This window comes from Terrapene carolina, unplaced genomic scaffold, assembly GCF_002925995.2.
Source record: "Terrapene carolina triunguis isolate 2854851 unplaced genomic scaffold, T_m_triunguis-2.0 Scaffold238, whole genome shotgun sequence".
Lineage (NCBI taxonomy): Eukaryota > Metazoa > Chordata > Testudines > Emydidae > Terrapene > Terrapene triunguis.
The window spans coordinates 11,822,771-11,841,760 of record NW_020664589.1 but is presented as its reverse complement, the minus strand read 5'-3'; the positions used below and the strand labels follow the sequence as shown (position 1 = coordinate 11,841,760).

Here is an 18,990-nt window from a genome sequence, read left to right as displayed (position 1 = left end):
TGAGCAGGACATAGATCTTGAGCTGGCCCTCTGTGAGAAAAGGACTGATTATTCTAGTATTAACTGAATATACTATAAACTAGGAGTATTCATCCTTAAAAATCCCAATGGAATTGGTTTGAACTTGGGCACCACTAGAAGGTATGGTTCATTTGACTGCTAAGCAATCTCAACTTTCCCGAGCATCTTTGGAACACAGCTTTCAAAAAGGAACCCTCCGTTTAACACTTTTCCTATATGATGGGCTACTTACAGGGCTACCTTTAGGTCCATCATCACCTGGTGGACCTTTAGGGCCAGGAGGACCAGCAGCACCGGAGGGGCCTGCTTCTCCCTTTTCACCTCTTTCTCCTTTAGGACCCTGTAGGGAAAACAGGATTTTCCATTAGGTAGAGAAAAAGCTGGTATTTACTTTATTTGTTTTATATGTTCAATTATACCTCTCAGAATACCTGGACATTATTTATTATAAATACCTCCTGCTCCAAATAATTAGACGGCCCCTGTGTTGTTCTTATTAAGGCCTGGAGAAGTTTTATTTCACAACTGTTCTTTTTGGCCAGCCTGCTGTAAGCTGCAGCCAATCACAGTCTGTTCTGGCCCCTGCCGTCCACAACCCTTCCTTCCAAAATGGAGGATGAATTCAGTCTCTGCATCCTTACCCATCAATGACCATTATTCCACACAGCACTCTACTGAAACCTCAATCTCCGACTCCTCAAGCCAAAGCTTGGGGAAAGACAGGCCTGAAAAACCTTAGACTTTCAGGGAGCACTGAGGGGGAGAATGAATTCCATTGTTCACTAGCCTTTATACATGTTTCAGAAAGGCTCCAGAGAGACAGGAAACCTTCGACATTCAGACGCACGATCCTCATTCTTTTAATATTTCTGCTAAGTCTGACCACTTGCCCGAGAAGTCCATTGTAAAACAAAAACGACATGCTTTGGCAAACAAAGGAGGTCTGCTAAGCTTTCAAGGCAATTCACACATGTGGGGCCAAACTCACTGTAATGAGAGGGGCCATCATATTGTTTACCCTGCCTTGCAACTGTTCTAAGGCACTAATCCTGTTCAATGTCAGTTAAAACCATGATATACATGTCTATTTTAAAATGTACCACTTACCGGGGGACCACCCTCTCCAGGAAGACCAGGCTCACCAGATTCACCAGGTTCACCCTATAGATCGGGGCGAGGGGGGAAATCACATGGTTATATATTGTTACTGATAGCACACCATAGTGGGCTGTGTAGAAAGTTCCTCTTCAACTGAAAGCAGGCACCCACGTCCAGCAGTGAAAAAACTTAGAGCTGGTCAGTAAATGGGAAAGTAAATTCCTGGAAACTGGTCATTTGTAGAGTTTTTTATCAAAAATTTCCAACCAGCTCTTGTTAAAATGTTCTTTAGAATTAATACTCAGAACCAGCCTGTATGGACCCATCATTGACTGTATTTTTGCCCTGTCATATGTCATGTCTTAACCCTGGCTGCACCGTGTTCTTTGAAAGTACACTTCAATCTCCATGACAATTACATCCTTGGATTCTCCAATGAGATCACCAGCAATAGTGTTAATTAGCGCCCATTGTGATGGCAGGTTTTGGACACCTGTGCACTAGGAACTAGAGAGACCCCCATCAATATTTGTTTTGTAATCAGGCCAGTCCTCAGATGGCGAAACTTTCAGTCGCTACTGAGCTGGGCTGGATTTGAAGAGGAGGTTTGGAACACCTGGTCTATATTCATTACCAATGGACAGAGCTTTCTACGTCCCCTCTCGATTTTAAACAGTTGCTGGTAGCTTAATGGAGAACTTGCTGGTTAACAAGGCCCATGTGCAACATGAGTACCACAGCTCAAGTCGCAGGCCTGTTTCTATTGATGTCCAGGGCAAGCTTCCCGCTGATTTCAATGGAAATAGAATCAGGCCTGGCTCAGCATGCTTTACCTTCTCTCCGACAGCTCCAGGATTTCCTATTCCACCCGGAGGACCTTGTGGACCATCTGCTCCTGGTGGTCCAGATGGACCCCTGGGCCCAGGGGGACCTGGTGGGCCCTACAAGGAAGGAGAGGCATAAGTAATTGGTGAGACAATAAACCTTTTGTAACAGATGCTGATATTAATGATGAAACTGCTAAGGAATTGGATCTCACTTACCATTTGTCCAACATCACCTGTTTCTCCCTTCTCACCAGGCGGTCCAGGCAAACCCTGTGGAAATATGATTACATGGGATATTTTTAGAGGGTTACATCACAAGAGCAACATAGGGACTTATAACCCCAAATATCACACGTCATTGGAAATTACCTGCAAGCCCACTGGGCCTGGGGGACCAGGGAAACCTCTGGGACCTTCATCACCTTTCTGACCAAAGAGGCCTTGTTGTCCTCTTGGACCTGGCTCCCCATCAGCTCCCTAGGGAGAAAGGGATTAGCATTGTTTATTATAAATACTTATTCTATTTATAAATAATTTATTTGTTTTTATATTTATTTTATTATATCTGGGCCCCCATCCTCATCTTCCATTAGGATGTGGAGGATCCTTCATTTATCCAACAGGCTCTGTGGCGCAATGGATAGCGCATTGGACTTCTAGAGTGATGACAGATGAAGTCATTCAAAGGTTGTGGGTTCGAGTCCCACCAGAGTCATATTTTGCGCCCTCCCAGGTAATCATTGGCAAACCTGGCTGTTGGAGAGTAACAGTATGGAAAAGTTGGTTGGTGAAGCAGTTCATTGGGGGGGGGGATAGCTCAGTGGTTTGAGTATTAGCCTGCTAAACCCAGGGTTGCAAGTTCAATCCTTGAGGGGGCCACTTAAGGATCTGGGGCAAAAATTGGGGATTAGTCCTGCTTTGACCAGGGGGGTTGGACTAGATGACCTCCAGAGATCCCTTCCAACCCTGATATTCTATGATTAGTCAATGGCAAAGCTCCCACTTTTCTCAATGGGACCAAGCTGGGTTAATGATTAATAATTCATAATAGCAATAATACTCACAGCTGGACCTGGTTGACCAAGTGGACCTTGTGGTCCAGTAGGACCTGGTGGACCCTGTTTAGAAAAGAGATGTTCAATGGGACAGTTAGCAATACGGACTAAAAAACTCCTGTAATCATCAAGTATGGAGCACACATTGTGCACAATCTAAGAATGAACTCGCCAAAATTCTAAAGTGTTGAAAACAAAAAAAAGAGAAAGGGTCTAATTGGGCTCTCACATGCACCAGTGTCAATTAGTTTAATGTCTATGGAATCACACCACTGCAATCTAGGATGAGTGTGAACAGAATCACACCCTAACATAGTGCCAAGTATCAGGGGGTAGCCATGTTAGTCTGTATCCACAAAAACAACGAGTCTGGCGGCACCTTAAAGACTAACAGATTTATTTGGGCATAAGCTTTTGTGGGTAAAAACCCCCACTTCTTCTGATGCATATGAAGAAGTGGGGTTTTCTACCCACGAAAGCTTATGCCCAAATAAATCTGCTAGTCTTTAAGGTGCCATCAGACTCCTCACCCTAACATTACTGTTACTATATAGTGCAAAACAATGAGGGGACAGAAATCTTTCTGGAAAGTGAGGAACAAAGTTATGTATTACTGTGTAATATAATATGTGGCCAATAGTTATAACACTACCTCGGAACACTATATGAATAGAAGATTAAGGTAGCACAGGTAAATGCTCAAGGGACAGTAAATGTCAAAGCTCAGGTTGCTCTCATAGTCTTATCTCTGCCCCCCAGTATATATGTGCCTATGAACAACTGAAAAGAGGGGTCCAAATGAATATGCCACTTCAACTATAGGGGCTACACCTGCTGTAGTAATGATGGGGCTGTTTCTGCAATGTTAAAATAAGGGGGCATTATACGAGGCCCATTTAAATTTATTTCACTGGAAGACCCTCCATTGTATTTTTCTTTTTACATTCCAATCTTCTTCTTTCTTGCCACTCCCTTATTTGGGGTTGGTGACATTTATAGCCTTATTCCATAACACGTGATCATATACCAAGCTGTCGTGCCGATAGGTCTCTCTGAGGTTCACTGATATCCTGTCCATGTAGGAGCTTTCATCTCCCCCTTTGTCATCTTTCATCCCCAATCAATGCAAGCTCTTAGATCTCTGCTGGACATGCCCACAGCAATGTAGCCTGTCCTCCCTCAACTTTAGGCCCATTACAACCTCATTACATTTCCTGTCATGGAGTGTCCAATCATTTGACCACCTCAACATCTTCATTTCATAGCGGAGAGCATACTGATTTCCTTTCTTGTAGCTGGCCAAGTCTCTGTTTCATACATTAATATGGGTCAAATTAGTTTTATACACTCTACCTTTTAACCTTTACTTTTTCCTTTTCACATTACAATATGTGTAAAAAAAAAAAAAGGTAAATACAGAGGAAATTATAATTAAATACTTAGTTTTATATTTCCATCAAATAATGGAAAATAACCATCTTGCAGAGGTCCCACCAGACTAGCTGCTGCCAAAGACATTGTCTAGGACCCCACACCCACGTGGAGGACAAAAGGGACTGTGAAATACAAAAAGGCTCATCTTTTTATATAACAAAGTTCCAACTTACCTGTTCGCCTTTGTCACCCTTGCTTCCTTTCTGGCCTGGTTCTCCAATCTCGCCCTGTTGGACACAAATGTGTACAAATCTGTCCAGAGCTCAGTGACTACTTGTGTATCAACATAGTCCAATGACATTTCCCCCTACATTCTAGCATGTCTGCGGCCTGATCCCAGAGAAGGCAACTCCCATAGAACTTCCTTGGGGAGTTATGGGAAGGGAGGCAGGATCGCGCCCCCAGGGGTGCAATCTGTTTTTTGAAACCTTTTTTGAAATCTTTTCTCACCTGCTGAGAGATACCAAAGGTATCATTATGCTAATTTTGTTGGTGGAAAAAGGGAAAGCGAGAGGCATATTTACGTGCTAACCATCTCTGAATATCCTGCTGTCCAAAGGGGCTTATTGTAGGTGTTGGGGAAATGTAATTAATTTTGGAAAAGATAGCAAACTGGAGCAATGTCAAATAGAATAGGCTCACAGGAGGGTAGCTGACTGGAACTTAATTCATAGTTTTGTTGATGAGAAATAGAATCCAGCCAATTCTGTCTCAGCTCTACTGACTCTGCAGGGCTAACGGGACGTAAAAAGCAGTAAAAATGTAATTATGTCACTAAATGGAGCAGATCTGGCTCCGAATACACAGAAGGAACAGGTCTTCCAAATGGGAAGGGGCCATTTTGCATGGGTGCTTCTTGGAGTAGAAGTGTACTTAAGAGAAGATTTTTCTCACCTTATCCCCGTCTTCTCCTGGGGGGCCAACAGGACCTGCTGGGCCTGGGAGTCCAACTGGACCTTGAATACCATCACGACCGGCTGGGCCTTGCGGACCTTTCTCACCCTAGAGGTACCGTGAACAGGCATGTTAAACAATGCTTTCTTCCATCCTCTGATTCAAACATACAATCCCATTAACTTCACTGCTTATCATCAGGCAATAACGTTTACTTGTGTTTGCATGTATATAATAGAACCAGTATCTGGCAAACATTTTATAGGTCGATAAGGCTCACTGTCATAAGCCAGTCATAATTTCCATCTCAAAAGATAAAGAAAGGAAAAAGTGTATCTGACTGTGAATACAAAGATTTTGCTACTTTTATGGTATCATAACATTTTATCTTGACTCTTCTATCCTGTCTCTTTCTCTGAGTGATGAACAAAACTTATTCAACCATTTGTCATTTCCAGGAGCCAGATCTTATTGATACCAATTCCTACTCTAATTAATGAAGAATAAATGCTAGTTCTGTATATGGAATAGATAGAATTCCTTCTTTCTTCAGTACCAGAGCCATTGACCTATTCTTTCCTGTGTTTTATGAACTACTGAAAAATACTTTCAGTGAATAAGGCAACCACTGCTGGCTTCCTGCTTAAATATTTACTTTTTTGTATCCTTCAGACAGAGTCATCAATTGAATTCGCTTTTGTTTATATGAGCTGAAGAGTTGATGTTCACTTCCCTAGCACAAAATTTAATTGTGTCTGAACCCCGCTGTAAATGACTAGATGCCAGATAAATTGCATATTCATCTCTCCAATAACACGTTATACATATACTTTGCAGCATAGATGTTCATAAAGCTGTTTCAAGAGGAAATTCTTGCCTCAGGACTAGCTGCTAAAGCTTTCAATAAACCGTCAAATGCAGGAATCAGCGGGGAAAAAATCATCTTTAATAACACAAATAAATCAACCCAAATGTCCTACTTCCGTCTGAAATCTCTGAGGCCAGCATTTGGCCATTTCCCTGGACGTGAGGCTGGCTGTGATGAGCATGATTCAAAAGCAAACAGTCAGTGATATACATCCACACAGCAGCTTAGGCATGGCATGAGCTAGGCAAATAGCCTTCTTCCAAAGGAGACCCACGGAGCTACGCTTTTAAATAATGAACTCCACACTCTCCAGTTCTCCCATGGAATGATACGAGATATTCCTGCAGAATGAAAGAGCTGCTGGTTTTCTCTGGCCTGTGGATGCACAAAGTAATATATTGCAGGAGCACAGCCAGAGTCCACTTCAGGTCTCTTTCTATGTATCTACTTTCCCACCCATCTATCAGGTAGATTCTTACACTGAGGCCCAACACTGTAGGATCTAAGCAAATATCTATTCCTGAGCATTTTTCCCTCCTCACTCCATAGAAAAAGTGCAATTTTTGAATCATAACTCAACATTTGACATCAAAGTGGACTGTTTTAAACAACCCACCATTACTATGATTTCATATATTTATAATACAGCAGCACCCAAAGACCTCAACTGGATTTGGGATCCTGGTTCACATACATATGGACTAAGCTTTCCAGGCAGGGACAGTGAAAGAACTATTGCCGGGATATCTGGAAGAGGATAGTGATTCCTTCCAGAAATGGATTTTAGTAGTCCCTATCGCACAAGGAGACATTGTCCTTTCAACGATAAGAATGATAATCCCAGTTGGTTCTTCTGGACTAGCTTTAGCATAGTTTTGAGATGAACATGTTGTATGGAAGTAGCAGACAGTTGTCCAAGCACTGTTTAGCTTGGTGAAGTGTTAGCACCAAGCAGCATCAGCTCACTGCTGCAGGCATCCAAACCCTCAGCCCCCGTATGGAGATACATTCTGGGCAGCTCAACAGTCTGCAGGCTATGGTTCTCATGGCACCCTGAGCTATTTGAAGACGACCACTAAATGTATAAGACAGATGGAAGGAGGACGATCCGGGCTACAAGACAGTAGGGCTTAGGATTTTTAGACCATTCTTGGCCACTCTTTTAATAACAAAACCAGTTGTTACTACTTTCATTGCCTACCTAGATATGTTCATGATGGATAGGCCCATCAATGGCTATTAGCCAAGATAGTCAGGGATGCAACCCATGCTCTAGGTGTCCCTATCCTGATTACCAGAACCTGGGACTGGACGACAGGGGATGGATCACTTGATGATTACCTGTTCTGTTCATTCCCTCTGGGGCACCTGGCATTGGCCACTGTCGGGAGACAGGATACTGGGCTAGATACACCATTGGTCTGACCCAGTATGGCCATTCTTATGTTCTACCTACACCACCACAATTGTAAGATGACTTATTCAGTTATATACATTTTTGTTTAAGGTACATTAGCACACATTCAGGTCTGTATTTATCCAAACAGAACACCATCAGTGCTGTACTATTTTGTAGATTGCAACAATTATTTTCCTCCTTCTTCAGGTTCAGACTCTAATAGAAGATTTTTTTTTGCATGTCTTAAAAGAGAAGGAAATATAAAGATACAAGGAAAAAGGAAGAGAAGAAAACATCTACATTAAAGATGCCGTGGTTTGGTTCTCATGTCTAATGCTGAGGGTGAAATGAACTGCCCAGGCGCCCACCCTAAGAGTGCTTTTCACCAAGAAGTGTTATGCCCTGTCATTTCAGCCTCCACCACCTGTTTTGAAAATAGAGTCCACACACCCTCTCTCTCTGCTTGAAGCCATTTCTGACCTTTGGACCATACACACGTTCTGTAGAACAGACATTCAACAGGGCGTTGCAAGATCACATTCCCACTGCAGGGCTCACCTGTAGCATCAGTCTAACATGGTTAAGAGAAGTGGAGAGACAGACAATACTTCCACTACAGTACAGGTGAGATTTTCAAAAGCAGACTCTGCTGGCATAGCTTTGTTCTCCTAGAAGTCAATGACAAAACTCCCATCGACTTCAACCTACATCTCCAGTTGAATGAAAAGAATCGTTAAAGATGGTTCCCTAAAGCAACTTGCTCTGTGGGGAATGTGTCTGCCTTTCTCTTTTGCCTGGGCTTGCCTCACTTGTTTATTCTTACGCACAGCACTGACAGTGGCAGTTCCAGTGCCTGGGCTTACAATGGCAAAATCTGCCAATACCCACACAGCAGGATTTCGATTTGAAAAGCTGGCAAGGCTGCGGACAAAAGAAAACAACTTGACTTTCATCTAGCACTGAGTCATCCAGGATTTACTATACACAGGCCTACCCTCCTGCTTGCACCAGTTTGGAGAAAATATCAAAAGAACCAGTTAGCACTTACTAAGGCTCCCAGAATACAACTTTAGAGAAATCCCTCCTTGGTACAGAGTTGGGAAGCAGTTGAATAGGTCGGTTCGATTTTCTTTTCTATAACTGCCGTGGATTGAAACATGTTTGCTGCCTTCAGGAAAGCTAACCGTGCCTGGGGTTTTAGGAGCGGGGATAAGTGGCTCATAGACGACGTGAAAAACATAGAATCAGAGAATTAGCCCCAACTGTGTCTGCCATGGAGTTTCCACAGGGGCGCATAAGCACAAACACACACACACACACACACTGAGGCATATTTCACCCACTCTAACTTGGATACAATACTTACTGGGGCACCCTTTTCACCAGCAGGTCCTGCAGGTCCTTGGGGTCCAGGCCTTCCTGGTAAACCAATTGGGCCAGCTGACCCAGCTGGACCTCTCTCACCTGGAGAACCCTGTTGGTGGGGGAGGAGAATGGAACAGTCATTAGGCATCACATGTATTAAAAATAACAGAGGGAGAAAAATTAAAAAATTAGGACGTAGAACATGTATTAAGTGCAAAAGTCAGAAGGTAAAAGAGAGAGTGTGATGGTGTGACTGCCATGCAATAATCCTGCACTATATGCCCGAGGGATCCTGCCTATTTTTATTTTAATTAAAATCACTGGAATGGCTGGGTTCTTCTCTGGATGGCACTGGAGCTCAGTTGCTGGGTAAACATGATCAGAGCTTGGAACGAGCGCACAAGCCACTTTACTGCTAATGTAGCAGAGCAATAAGGGTTTAAATGATGAATATTCTCTTCTGGAAGGGCTGCTCTGAACAGGGAATCTCAGCTGGGACAGCTTTCAGTGGGCAAAAACCTGGGTGGGCTTCAAGCTGGTGACTAAGGGCTAGTCTACACTGGCAACGCTGATGAAGGCCCGCCTCTGTGTCCAGGCTTCCAGGCAAGGAACGGGGTGGGCTGCATCGCTCGACATGAGCCGAGGCCCGACTTCCTGACGGGGGAGATGAGCCGCCTGGCGCAGGTCTTAGCTTGCCCCCAGCCCTGTCCTTCCCCTTGCAAGGACTGTCCCCTATCAGCCTACTTTGATTTCTTGGCTGGGGCCGTGGATGGGGATCGGTGCCGGCTTGTCGCCAGCGGGGCACTTTGCTGGCATGGTATGGTGCACTACGCATGGTGCTGGGTGCCGAGTCGGATCTTTGCTCCAGGGCCAGAGTGAGCCAGACTCCATCAGGAGCGCTTTGAGTCTGATCTCACGCTCTTTCTTGGTCCTAGGTTTAAAGGACTTGCAGATTCGACACTTATCACTTATGTGCCCTTCACTGAGGCACCTGAGACAGCTATTATGCAGATCGCTCATTGGCATGGGCCATTCGCAGCGATCGCAGGGCTTTAAGCCTGGGGAATGAGGCATGCCCCGTCCCCCGGCTAGGTCCTCGACGGGACCAACAAAACTCTAACTATTGCTAAGGGTTATCTACCTCAACTACTAACTATGTATACTAAGTATCAGAGGGGTAACTGTGTTAGTCTGGATCTGTAAAAAGCGACAAAGAGTCCGGTGGCACCTTATAGACTAACAGACGTATTGGAGAAAGCTTATGCTCCAATACGTCTGTTAGTCTATAAGGTGCCACAGGATTGTTTGTCGCTATGTACACTAACTTTACAAGAACTCTAGTTCGTACGAACGAAGCCTAAGCAATGCTAGTAAGAGCAGCGAACGTTCCCATGCACCGTCACTGGTGGCAAGAAGGAACTGAGGGTGGGGGGAGATGGCAGCGCCTCTTATACCGTGCCATGCAGGCGCCACTCCAGAGGGCGCCAGAGCCGCTCCCCTATGGATACTGCTGAGGGAAAAACTTCCAGCACTGGTGCATGTGACGAGCACACACACCTAATGTGGAATGGACATGAGCAAGCACTCGAAGAAGAACTAAAGGCTCATTCTCCAGGTTGCCAATGCCCTGAGCCATCTCGTCCTCTCAGCACACATGTATGGTCAACAGAGTTATAGGACAGTGACTGAACTGTTATACATATGTCTCGTAAAATAAAGTGATACTCAAATACTGATTAGTTAACACCAAAAGGGACAATGGGTAACTGCTTGTGAACAGTGATTAGGCCTCAGTAGTTACTTATTAGGCCTGTAATGTATTAGGTAGTGCCAATAAATGACAAAGAGCCAATACTTACTGCTGGGCCTGGTGGACCAGGGGGACCTTCACTGCCTTTCAGCCCAAGAGCTCCCTGCAACCAAAAAGAGAGAAGAAACAGTGTCATTCATTGGAAAATATGATGTACTGTATATTGCATCACATAACACTATGTATTGCATCACTCCAGTGGGAAGGACAAGAGGAGCTTTTACTTACAACTGGGCCAGGGAGACCTCTTTCACCGGGGAAGCCTCGTAAGCCAGGAGGGCCGTCTTTTCCTGGAAGGCCGGCAGGACCCGGGTCACCCTGTGACGGGAAAGGTTAATAGTTTAGAATCTTTGGAATCAGTAAGAGCCTGGCTCCTTTGGCCAGGGTATAATGATATACAAACTCTTGTGAGGATTTGAAACACTAAGCTTCTGTTCTGAAGCTGATCTCTTCATCTGTCCAGCCTAGGATCTATCTACATTCCCCCTGACTACAGGATCAACTGTTCAGCAGCGTGTCACATTGGCCTCTTGTTAAACATGAAGAGCTGAAGCACCTAGTAACTGTCTCCAGAAGCCACTGACAGGGATGGAGCTGCAGAGTTCAGATCCAGGTTTGGATGTGGGATCTGTATTCTGAAGGTCCGTGCTCCTAAAGTTCCTAAAGTTCAGGGCATGTTCAGGTCCCTAGTTCTCGTTTAGAGGTGTTCACAGTGCAATTCTGATCCAGGTTCATGTCCAGCCACTCAAAAGTTTGGAGGTGGGGGACAGGTGGTACAGTTTGGGGTTTCTGGCTTGGGCCCATCCCAACTTCATACAAATGGAAAGGTAACCCTATACGGTTTGCTCACAAAGGGGGAGGTTCTTAGATCCACTCATGCCAAAGAGCATTGTAATGCAAATCTCAGTCAGTTCAGCTCTCAGGACCTAGTCTGCACCCGCAGCCAGGTTGCTAGAGGTGTATGCATTTAGACGTGCATCCCCAGCACAATGGCAGATACAAATCATACCTGAAAAAAAAGAAGCCAGTACTTCTGAAAATTAACCTCTCAGTGTTATCCAGTCAGACCCCCAGAGGTCAGTCATTACTCAGACAGAATGAGCCTGATTCTAACCAGAACTGGTCCTCTCCTCCATCCCTGTTGCCTGAACATCATGCTCCAATGCATACCTGAGCTCTGAATGAATATGAAGTCAGATCAAATGTACCAACAATGTACCTTGGTTCCTTCCTTTCCAGCCAGGCCAGGTAGACCCTGCTCACCTGGTGGACCCGGTGGACCTGGATGCCCACGCTCACCCATTGGACCCGTCTCTCCAGTAGGACCCTAAGAAAAGACCAAGAGATACTGAGGGAAGAGTTCAATACTAGAGAGACAAAGAATGAGAAAAGTCTGTAGATCAGTGAATGCCATTCACAGCTGTACCCATCCATCCTCTTTAATGGGCAGCCCTTTCCTGCCTACCTGCTAATTCCCACCCCCAGAGGGGCTAGGACTGAGCATGCTGTCAAGCTCGCTGGTACTGCGAGTGAGGCCAGTCTCCAGCAACTCCAGTGACTCTTAGGACGGCCCTAGTTAAATCTGGCAACCCTCACTGATGACTGAAAAGCTGCCGATGCTGGTGCCCAAGCACGGCTTATCTCTATAAAAAATGTGGATCCCATTTCAGACTCTTTTTCTTCTGCCAGCGATGTTTTAGGGGGAGGCTAGTACACTCTTCGGGAAGGCAATGTAAATGGAAAGCTAATTTCCTTGGAGTTCTTCAATAAACACAATCAGATGACCTTTGTCGTTACTAGTGTGTGTCTTTTGTTCTCCCACCACAGCTGCCACTTTTAATTCACTAAGGCAGCATTTCCATCACCTGGGCCTATAACACTGAAACAACAAGTGCACTGAAAGGTCACCATATTCATTCAGGCCACTTTTACCACCCAAAACTGAAACCCATCATATCAAATGCATGGAGCATTCCTCTTAGAGATCACCTAAGCTAGGTCAGAGGGGCCACACCACATCAACGTCTTATTACTCAAGCACCCACATTAGAAATGAAACCTCAGGAAGGCTCATATAGCTCCTACTTGGTTTTGCTCAGTTGTAGTATTTTTATTGACCACAATGGACAGCTACCATTTGTCTTATTTTCAGTTACATACTTGTTTTGCATTGTTATCCAAAAAAGGCAATTTCGTTCTTTCTAAATTCCCCTTGAAGTTTCAACTGGATACAATGTTTTCTTCACTTCATTGTCCTAACAGTGTCACCGTGCACTGTTAATAAGACACTCAATTTTACTTCGGAAGGGACTTCATTCCAGTGTAGGATAAAACTGCATCTCTATACAGTTTGTATATCGGTTTGTTAGGTGGGGTAGGATCCTTCAGAATGAAAGTAGCTGTATAAATGTGCAACATTATTATTATGCTTAAGGTTTTATTGGAAAGTTTCCAAAGTGCACTGTAACCTGCCATGTCTTTCTTGTACTGGGCATAAATAATTGATCAATAATTATCTCATGTAGTCATAAAATTAATCACCTAAGTACTATACATGGGGACTAATGGTGATGAGCATGGTATAACAACCGATATAGAATAGAACACAACACAGGAATTATCCTGGAATTTCTGTGGTAAGGTAGATTCTGATATGAAGAAAAATGTTACTTGGTGGTAATTAATCTTTTAATTATGGTATTTGATAACATATGATTCACATAGAATCATGTATTTACTTTGAATTTTACTATGTAATTGTAAGGGAATTCTGTGTGTCTTGATAAATTGCAGGGTGACACTTATTGTAGGTTGAACAATAAACTGTGATGCCACAGTCCTGCATATTACACTAATTATACTTAGTAGATCCAAATGCAATTGCCACGCAATCAAATTTATGTTTTAAAAGATGGAAATGATCATATATTTGCCCTTTAATATTGAACTTTGCCATTAATCTGAGCGGACATGTTAATTACTATGTAATTAAACAGTGAACACCTTCCCATGTAATCAAAGCAAGGAGAATTTGTATATAATCAGTCCCCATTCATTCTAAAACCTTAGCAATAAAAATGATATTATAGAGACTGATCCAGCACACACTTATTCAAGTAGGTAGCCACACTGACTTCACTGGGGCTGAAAGGGTTTTGTAGACTCTGGCAGTGTTTTAAGAATACATTAAATAGTGATGCATTTCCTTATGATGACATTTAACAGAAATGTTGCATTGCCATGAAATGTACCAGTGTGGCCATATTTTGTGTAGCCATTCAATATTGCTTTTATAGCTTTGGTTACTTAACATCTTACAATATGGTCTATTATAACCGGAGGCAGGACGCCAAATGGGCCAAATTTCGGGCCCGATTGTGATCTTACACCAATTTTTAAACCAGTGTAATTCCACTAATTTCAGAGGCATTACCTATTTTACACCAGCATTAGGAAAATCAGAGCCGGGACTTTTACTCTCGGTTATACAGATGCAAATCTTTAGTCACTTCACTGAGCAGAATGAGAGCATGATGACTTCCCAGGACTTCGAGGGAAGTTTCTCCTAAAAGCTCTATCCTGAGAGATATCTAATGCCTTGACAGATTGGGCTGGTGAGTGAAAACTTCAGAGTTAAATTTAACACACAATGAAAAAAAGAGAGGTTTGGGTGTTCACTACCATCTCTGACCAGGAACATAAAGATGCCAAATGGCTGTTCCGTAGCCCCACTTTGAAAATCCCAGCCTCTGGCCTGTATGTTCTATTCATCGTCCTATTACAAGAGTGTCTATAGTCTGATGTGGTTTGTCAACAGGTGTGAGCAGGGCAGGACCGCTGTGAATGCTGCGTTCATTTCTTACCTGCGGGCCAACAACACCTGGAGGGCCTGGAGGACCTGTCTTGCCTTGGAAACCCTGTTTTAAAAAGAAAAATGAATCATGATTAGCCACAAGACATCGTAATACAAGAATCTCAGCATGCTACTTGAGTGTATCAAGCTCAGCATGCTCTGATAAAACTTACTATAAAAGAATGGAAATCCCCAAAGACAATAAAAGGAGGAAATCAAACAGGAGATGGGAAATATCTTTCTATTTATTCATAGGGGCAAAACAAGAAAAAGAGATTATCAAACCCTTTCAGCTATGGCTGTGATTCCTAGGGGAAACACTCAGTAAAGGAACTAGTTGTTTATAATATACAGGGCAAATCCTCAGTGGGCAGAAATCAGCAGAGCTTTATTATTTCAATGGCACTACGCTGATTTACCCCATCTGAGGATCTGGCCTGACATATATATTTGTAAAACACTTTTCCCAGAATCTGTGAACCTGGCGGAGATATTAAAAAAGAAATCTTCATCGGTGTTAGCAATAACAAGTGAGATTATTAAAGTTGAAGGAATTTTAAAAATCGAATTCCCTTTATTCCTATTTCTTATGCTGTTGGTTTCTGTTTTGTGCTCCACTCAGTCCCAGCTTTGAGACTGAACTGCTGCCTTTCACTTTCCGCATACAGTCAGTTTCACTTCCTGGTTCTAACGGAGTAGCACAAGGATGTGGTGTTTGAGTTTCCAAATGCTATTTACTTTTTTTAATCAACATTTGTTGCAAACAAACCAGAAACACATTTCTCTTTGTGTCTTTCTGAAATTATATATGGAAATCTTGGCAGCTTCCAGTTGAAGCTGTTTAATGCAGTCCCTTGAAAAATTGCGAAAACATTCTTCTCTCCTTTCATAGATGCAGAGGTATTCTTGGACACTTACTCTCTTGTGGGCGCTACAGGTGAGCAGTACCAAATTCACAAATTTTGAAGGCCCTTGTTCAGCAAAATTAATACAGCTCAGCTCTGAAGCATGCTTTAAAAAACTCCTAATCCACAATGTCACGTGTTGCATGTGCATGCAAGTAACTTCTATTGACACAGGACGGAGTATATGATACAAATAACTCCACTGACCTCAACGCGAGTTATTCACACTAGGAGCAAATGATTTAAGTTGTTATTTAAGGAGCAACTACAGTCCATGTACTGTAGCCACCAAGACTGTTTCTGAGATTTCCTAGGTCACAAGGTACCTCGGTAATTCTTCAGAGGATGCACAACTGACATTTATTCTGTAGCCTGCATTTGTGATTAATCAACATTATTTTTAAGGGTCTTAGATGGAGCTTCCGTCTGCCACAGAAGATGGATAAATATGTTTTAAACCAACACTACTCTGACATGCTAGAAAGCTACTGAGAACAACTCTAGATGCTTGCAGATCACAGAATGTGTGGTGCAGTTATGGGAAAATGGTAAGCATTTCCCACAAAAAATAAAAATCACCAAATTTTGGAAAATGCAAAATATTTCAGCCATCTCTACATTTTTTTTTTTGAGTAAGAAGGGGGGTTTTCTCCAGGTCCCTGCCTGAAACTTGAACAAGGATCCCTATGATTCTCCCCATTTTATACACCTCAAATTATAAACCTGACATCATGACCAAGTATCCAAAGATGCTTCAGCATCCCTAATGCATGCAGGACTGAAAGGGAAGTGGACTATGGACCCTAACTGGGATCTCTTGCATGCAGGTATAGAGTGCTCCAGCCCAGCTACCAGTTTGGAACCATTATTTCATCTGTTTTTCTGTTTGTCTCCTCCTACTTCCCATCCCTTTCTCATAACGGCATAAGGAAACAGACCAACAATGAAAAAAAGTTATCGGAATTAGTTTAATAATATAGATTTGGTCAAGTGCATTAATAGTGAGAATTCAAGCACCGTGATTTCAAGCACCGTGCTTGCCAGTTTAGTGTACAGTATGAGTGATAAAAATGGGCCTGCAAGAATTTGTGCTTGTACAACTAAAGGCACAACATTGGAGGTTACTTCTGCAGACTGGCCCTTGCGTGAATTGTATGTTTGATCCCCTAGCAGAGTATACAACAAACATTAAACCTGAGGGGCTTGTGCCAATCAAAGGTGAATTGAAATGTTTTTTTCTCAAAGCAATTGCCTAGTATAGGCAAAGCATCAGCAGAATAAGATGAAGAAAACTACAGATAAATAAGGTTTTGAACAAGTTAGTTGAAAGCCAATTGTTCCTTCATTTACATGCCAAGCGTGGAGTGTGATGCTCTGTTGGGTTTTTCTACAACAGCTGATGACATCAGATGCAAGCAAAATAAAGACTGCAGCGTACTTGAATTCAGGTGTCCCTCCTGGAATTATTGATGATGTCAGAGAAACTAAATGCCACCTTCCAACCTCAGCAGGGCAAAATCTTTCAGTTCACCTTTACATTAATCTGAGAATATAGCTTTACTGATCTAAAGTACCATGTTTGTCACTACAAAGCCACTCTTAACGACTGTACATAAATGTATAGCGTTGCACGTCACAGTATTTGCATTGATGTGCTTATCCAAATGCCAGGCAAATTAATTAAACTTTTCTGTGATAAGTCAGGGGGAAAATGCATAATATGCAAAGCCTTTTTAAAGCTTATCTGCCAGGAAGGGCAGGGAAGAAAAATGCAAAGCTCAGTAGAGAGGTTTTATTTCTCCCGTAAATGAAATACCAAACACACGGCCATCTATCTGCTAGCATGCAGCATGCAATGTTGATTGAAGCATAATTATAACAGTAGCAAATGAGTTGGATCATCAGCAGCTGAAAAAAGGCACCCAAAAGAGGCAAAACAGAAAGTTATGAATTACTGCATCCAAAAATTTACATTGGAAGAATATACATTTTTGCTGCAGAACATCCTTTATGCAAACTTTCCCAAAGGACAAAGAAAACAGAGCCATATTTTCATACCTTCTTCATGCCTCATCATTCTCCTTTGGTGAGAAACAATGCTTACATCTGCACAATAAAATCCTTTAAAATTGATAAAGCGGTATGCATATAAAGAGAGAGAATACACAACAGGGCAACTAGACAGCCAGGAGCCACTCCTTGAGTCACAGCCACATTTAGCATATGGTTATCTTGAAGGCTTGGGCAAAACTTTGCCTGGTCCCCTTGAGTTGCTTTAGATAAAGGGCAGCATCAGTGGAGATGCCATTCTTACTAGTCTGCTAAAGCTGGTAGATGTGAGTGTGCTGCATACACGGGCATGTACAGAAAACAGACTTCTTACTGAGTTCCCAAATTCCCATTGACTTCAATGATGCCAGGATTTCACCTTCCTGATTAAAATGAGCAAACAAAACAGCCAATAATTTTGGCCACGACTAGCCTTCCTCCAGATATGCATACACCAAAACTGCACTGGAATTCCCTATTGCTGTGCAATAGTTCTTCATGCTGGTAGTGTGATGTACTAAGGAGGAAAAGTAGAATTTATTCCAGCGTTCTAGGTGGAAGAACAGATAGAAGTGCTGAGAAAACTGACCATTGAGCTAAGCAACTGTAGTGTTAAATATTTTCCTCTGATGAAAAGGATGAATCCTATTCAAATTAAAACATGTGATATCACAGACCTCGAATAGCTTTACAATGTAATCAGAGCACAGACATTTTAAAATTTGGGAAGTAATGAGAGAGAGAGAGAGAACATGGACAGTTTCCATAAAAGTCCAGCAAAGAGCTGTCCAAAGAAATAGACTCTCTTTCTCCTCTTAAGTGGCAAAGGCAAGATCGGAAGTGTAGATCATTGGAGTTACAGAGGGAGTATGACCATTGGGACTGCATGGAAACCAACTGGTCTGACTTTGCATCTTTTTCTCCATTTTCCTATACTATAAAAGCAAGTGCCAACAATATGATAATTTCTTTCTTGTGTTATTCTGTTGATACAAAGATGACCTCAGCAAATTTTTACCACTTTAGAGTGGAAGTTGAAATGTCCTAATCAGAAGTCAATACTCACTTACCTGATCCTGCAGCTCTTACACATGCAAATTTTCCATTGATTTAAGTGCAAGTTATAGAAGTGTAAGAGCTGAAGGATTGCTTTCAATGTATCTGTTTGCTGGTGTCTTCTCTATGCATGACATAGAGTGATGGGGGAAGGGGAGGGAGAAAGAGAGAGAAAGAAGCAGAATGGGTGGCCTTCCTGCAAATCATCATTAGACTGATCTGTCCTGCTCAAAAAGGTGTTGATTCCCATAGACCTTCCCGTGTAGTTGAAGAAACACAAACCGTTGGAATAAAACATGTGGCAACATCTCCTCAGCTACACAGAAGGGTTTAGATGAACCAACCAGCGAGACAGA

At 42.8% G+C, this 18,990-nt stretch overlaps 1 protein-coding gene and 1 non-coding gene across 2 annotated transcripts in view; one reads left to right on the top strand and one right to left on the bottom strand.

Annotated features, from left to right (window-relative positions):
* The window catches only part of COL5A1 (collagen type V alpha 1 chain), a 239,793-nt gene that overhangs the window by 26,675 nt on the left and 194,128 nt on the right, over positions 1-18,990 (bottom strand). The window contains exons 38-50 of the mRNA XM_024206663.3: positions 14,635-14,688; positions 11,991-12,098; positions 11,000-11,089; positions 10,821-10,874; positions 8,963-9,070; positions 5,330-5,437; positions 4,609-4,662; positions 3,011-3,064; positions 2,316-2,423; positions 2,163-2,216; positions 1,953-2,060; positions 1,129-1,182; positions 254-361 (exon numbers count right to left, since the gene is read on the bottom strand). Coding sequence (XP_024062431.2) covers positions 254-361; positions 1,129-1,182; positions 1,953-2,060; positions 2,163-2,216; positions 2,316-2,423; positions 3,011-3,064; positions 4,609-4,662; positions 5,330-5,437; positions 8,963-9,070; positions 10,821-10,874; positions 11,000-11,089; positions 11,991-12,098; positions 14,635-14,688 — 1,062 coding nt within the window. The remainder of the gene's footprint in view (positions 1-253; positions 362-1,128; positions 1,183-1,952; positions 2,061-2,162; positions 2,217-2,315; positions 2,424-3,010; positions 3,065-4,608; positions 4,663-5,329; positions 5,438-8,962; positions 9,071-10,820; positions 10,875-10,999; positions 11,090-11,990; positions 12,099-14,634; positions 14,689-18,990) is intronic.
* On the top strand, positions 2,569-2,661 carry TRNAR-UCU. Its single transcript has 2 exons — positions 2,569-2,605; positions 2,626-2,661. It is a non-coding gene; the product is annotated as a tRNA-Arg (tRNA).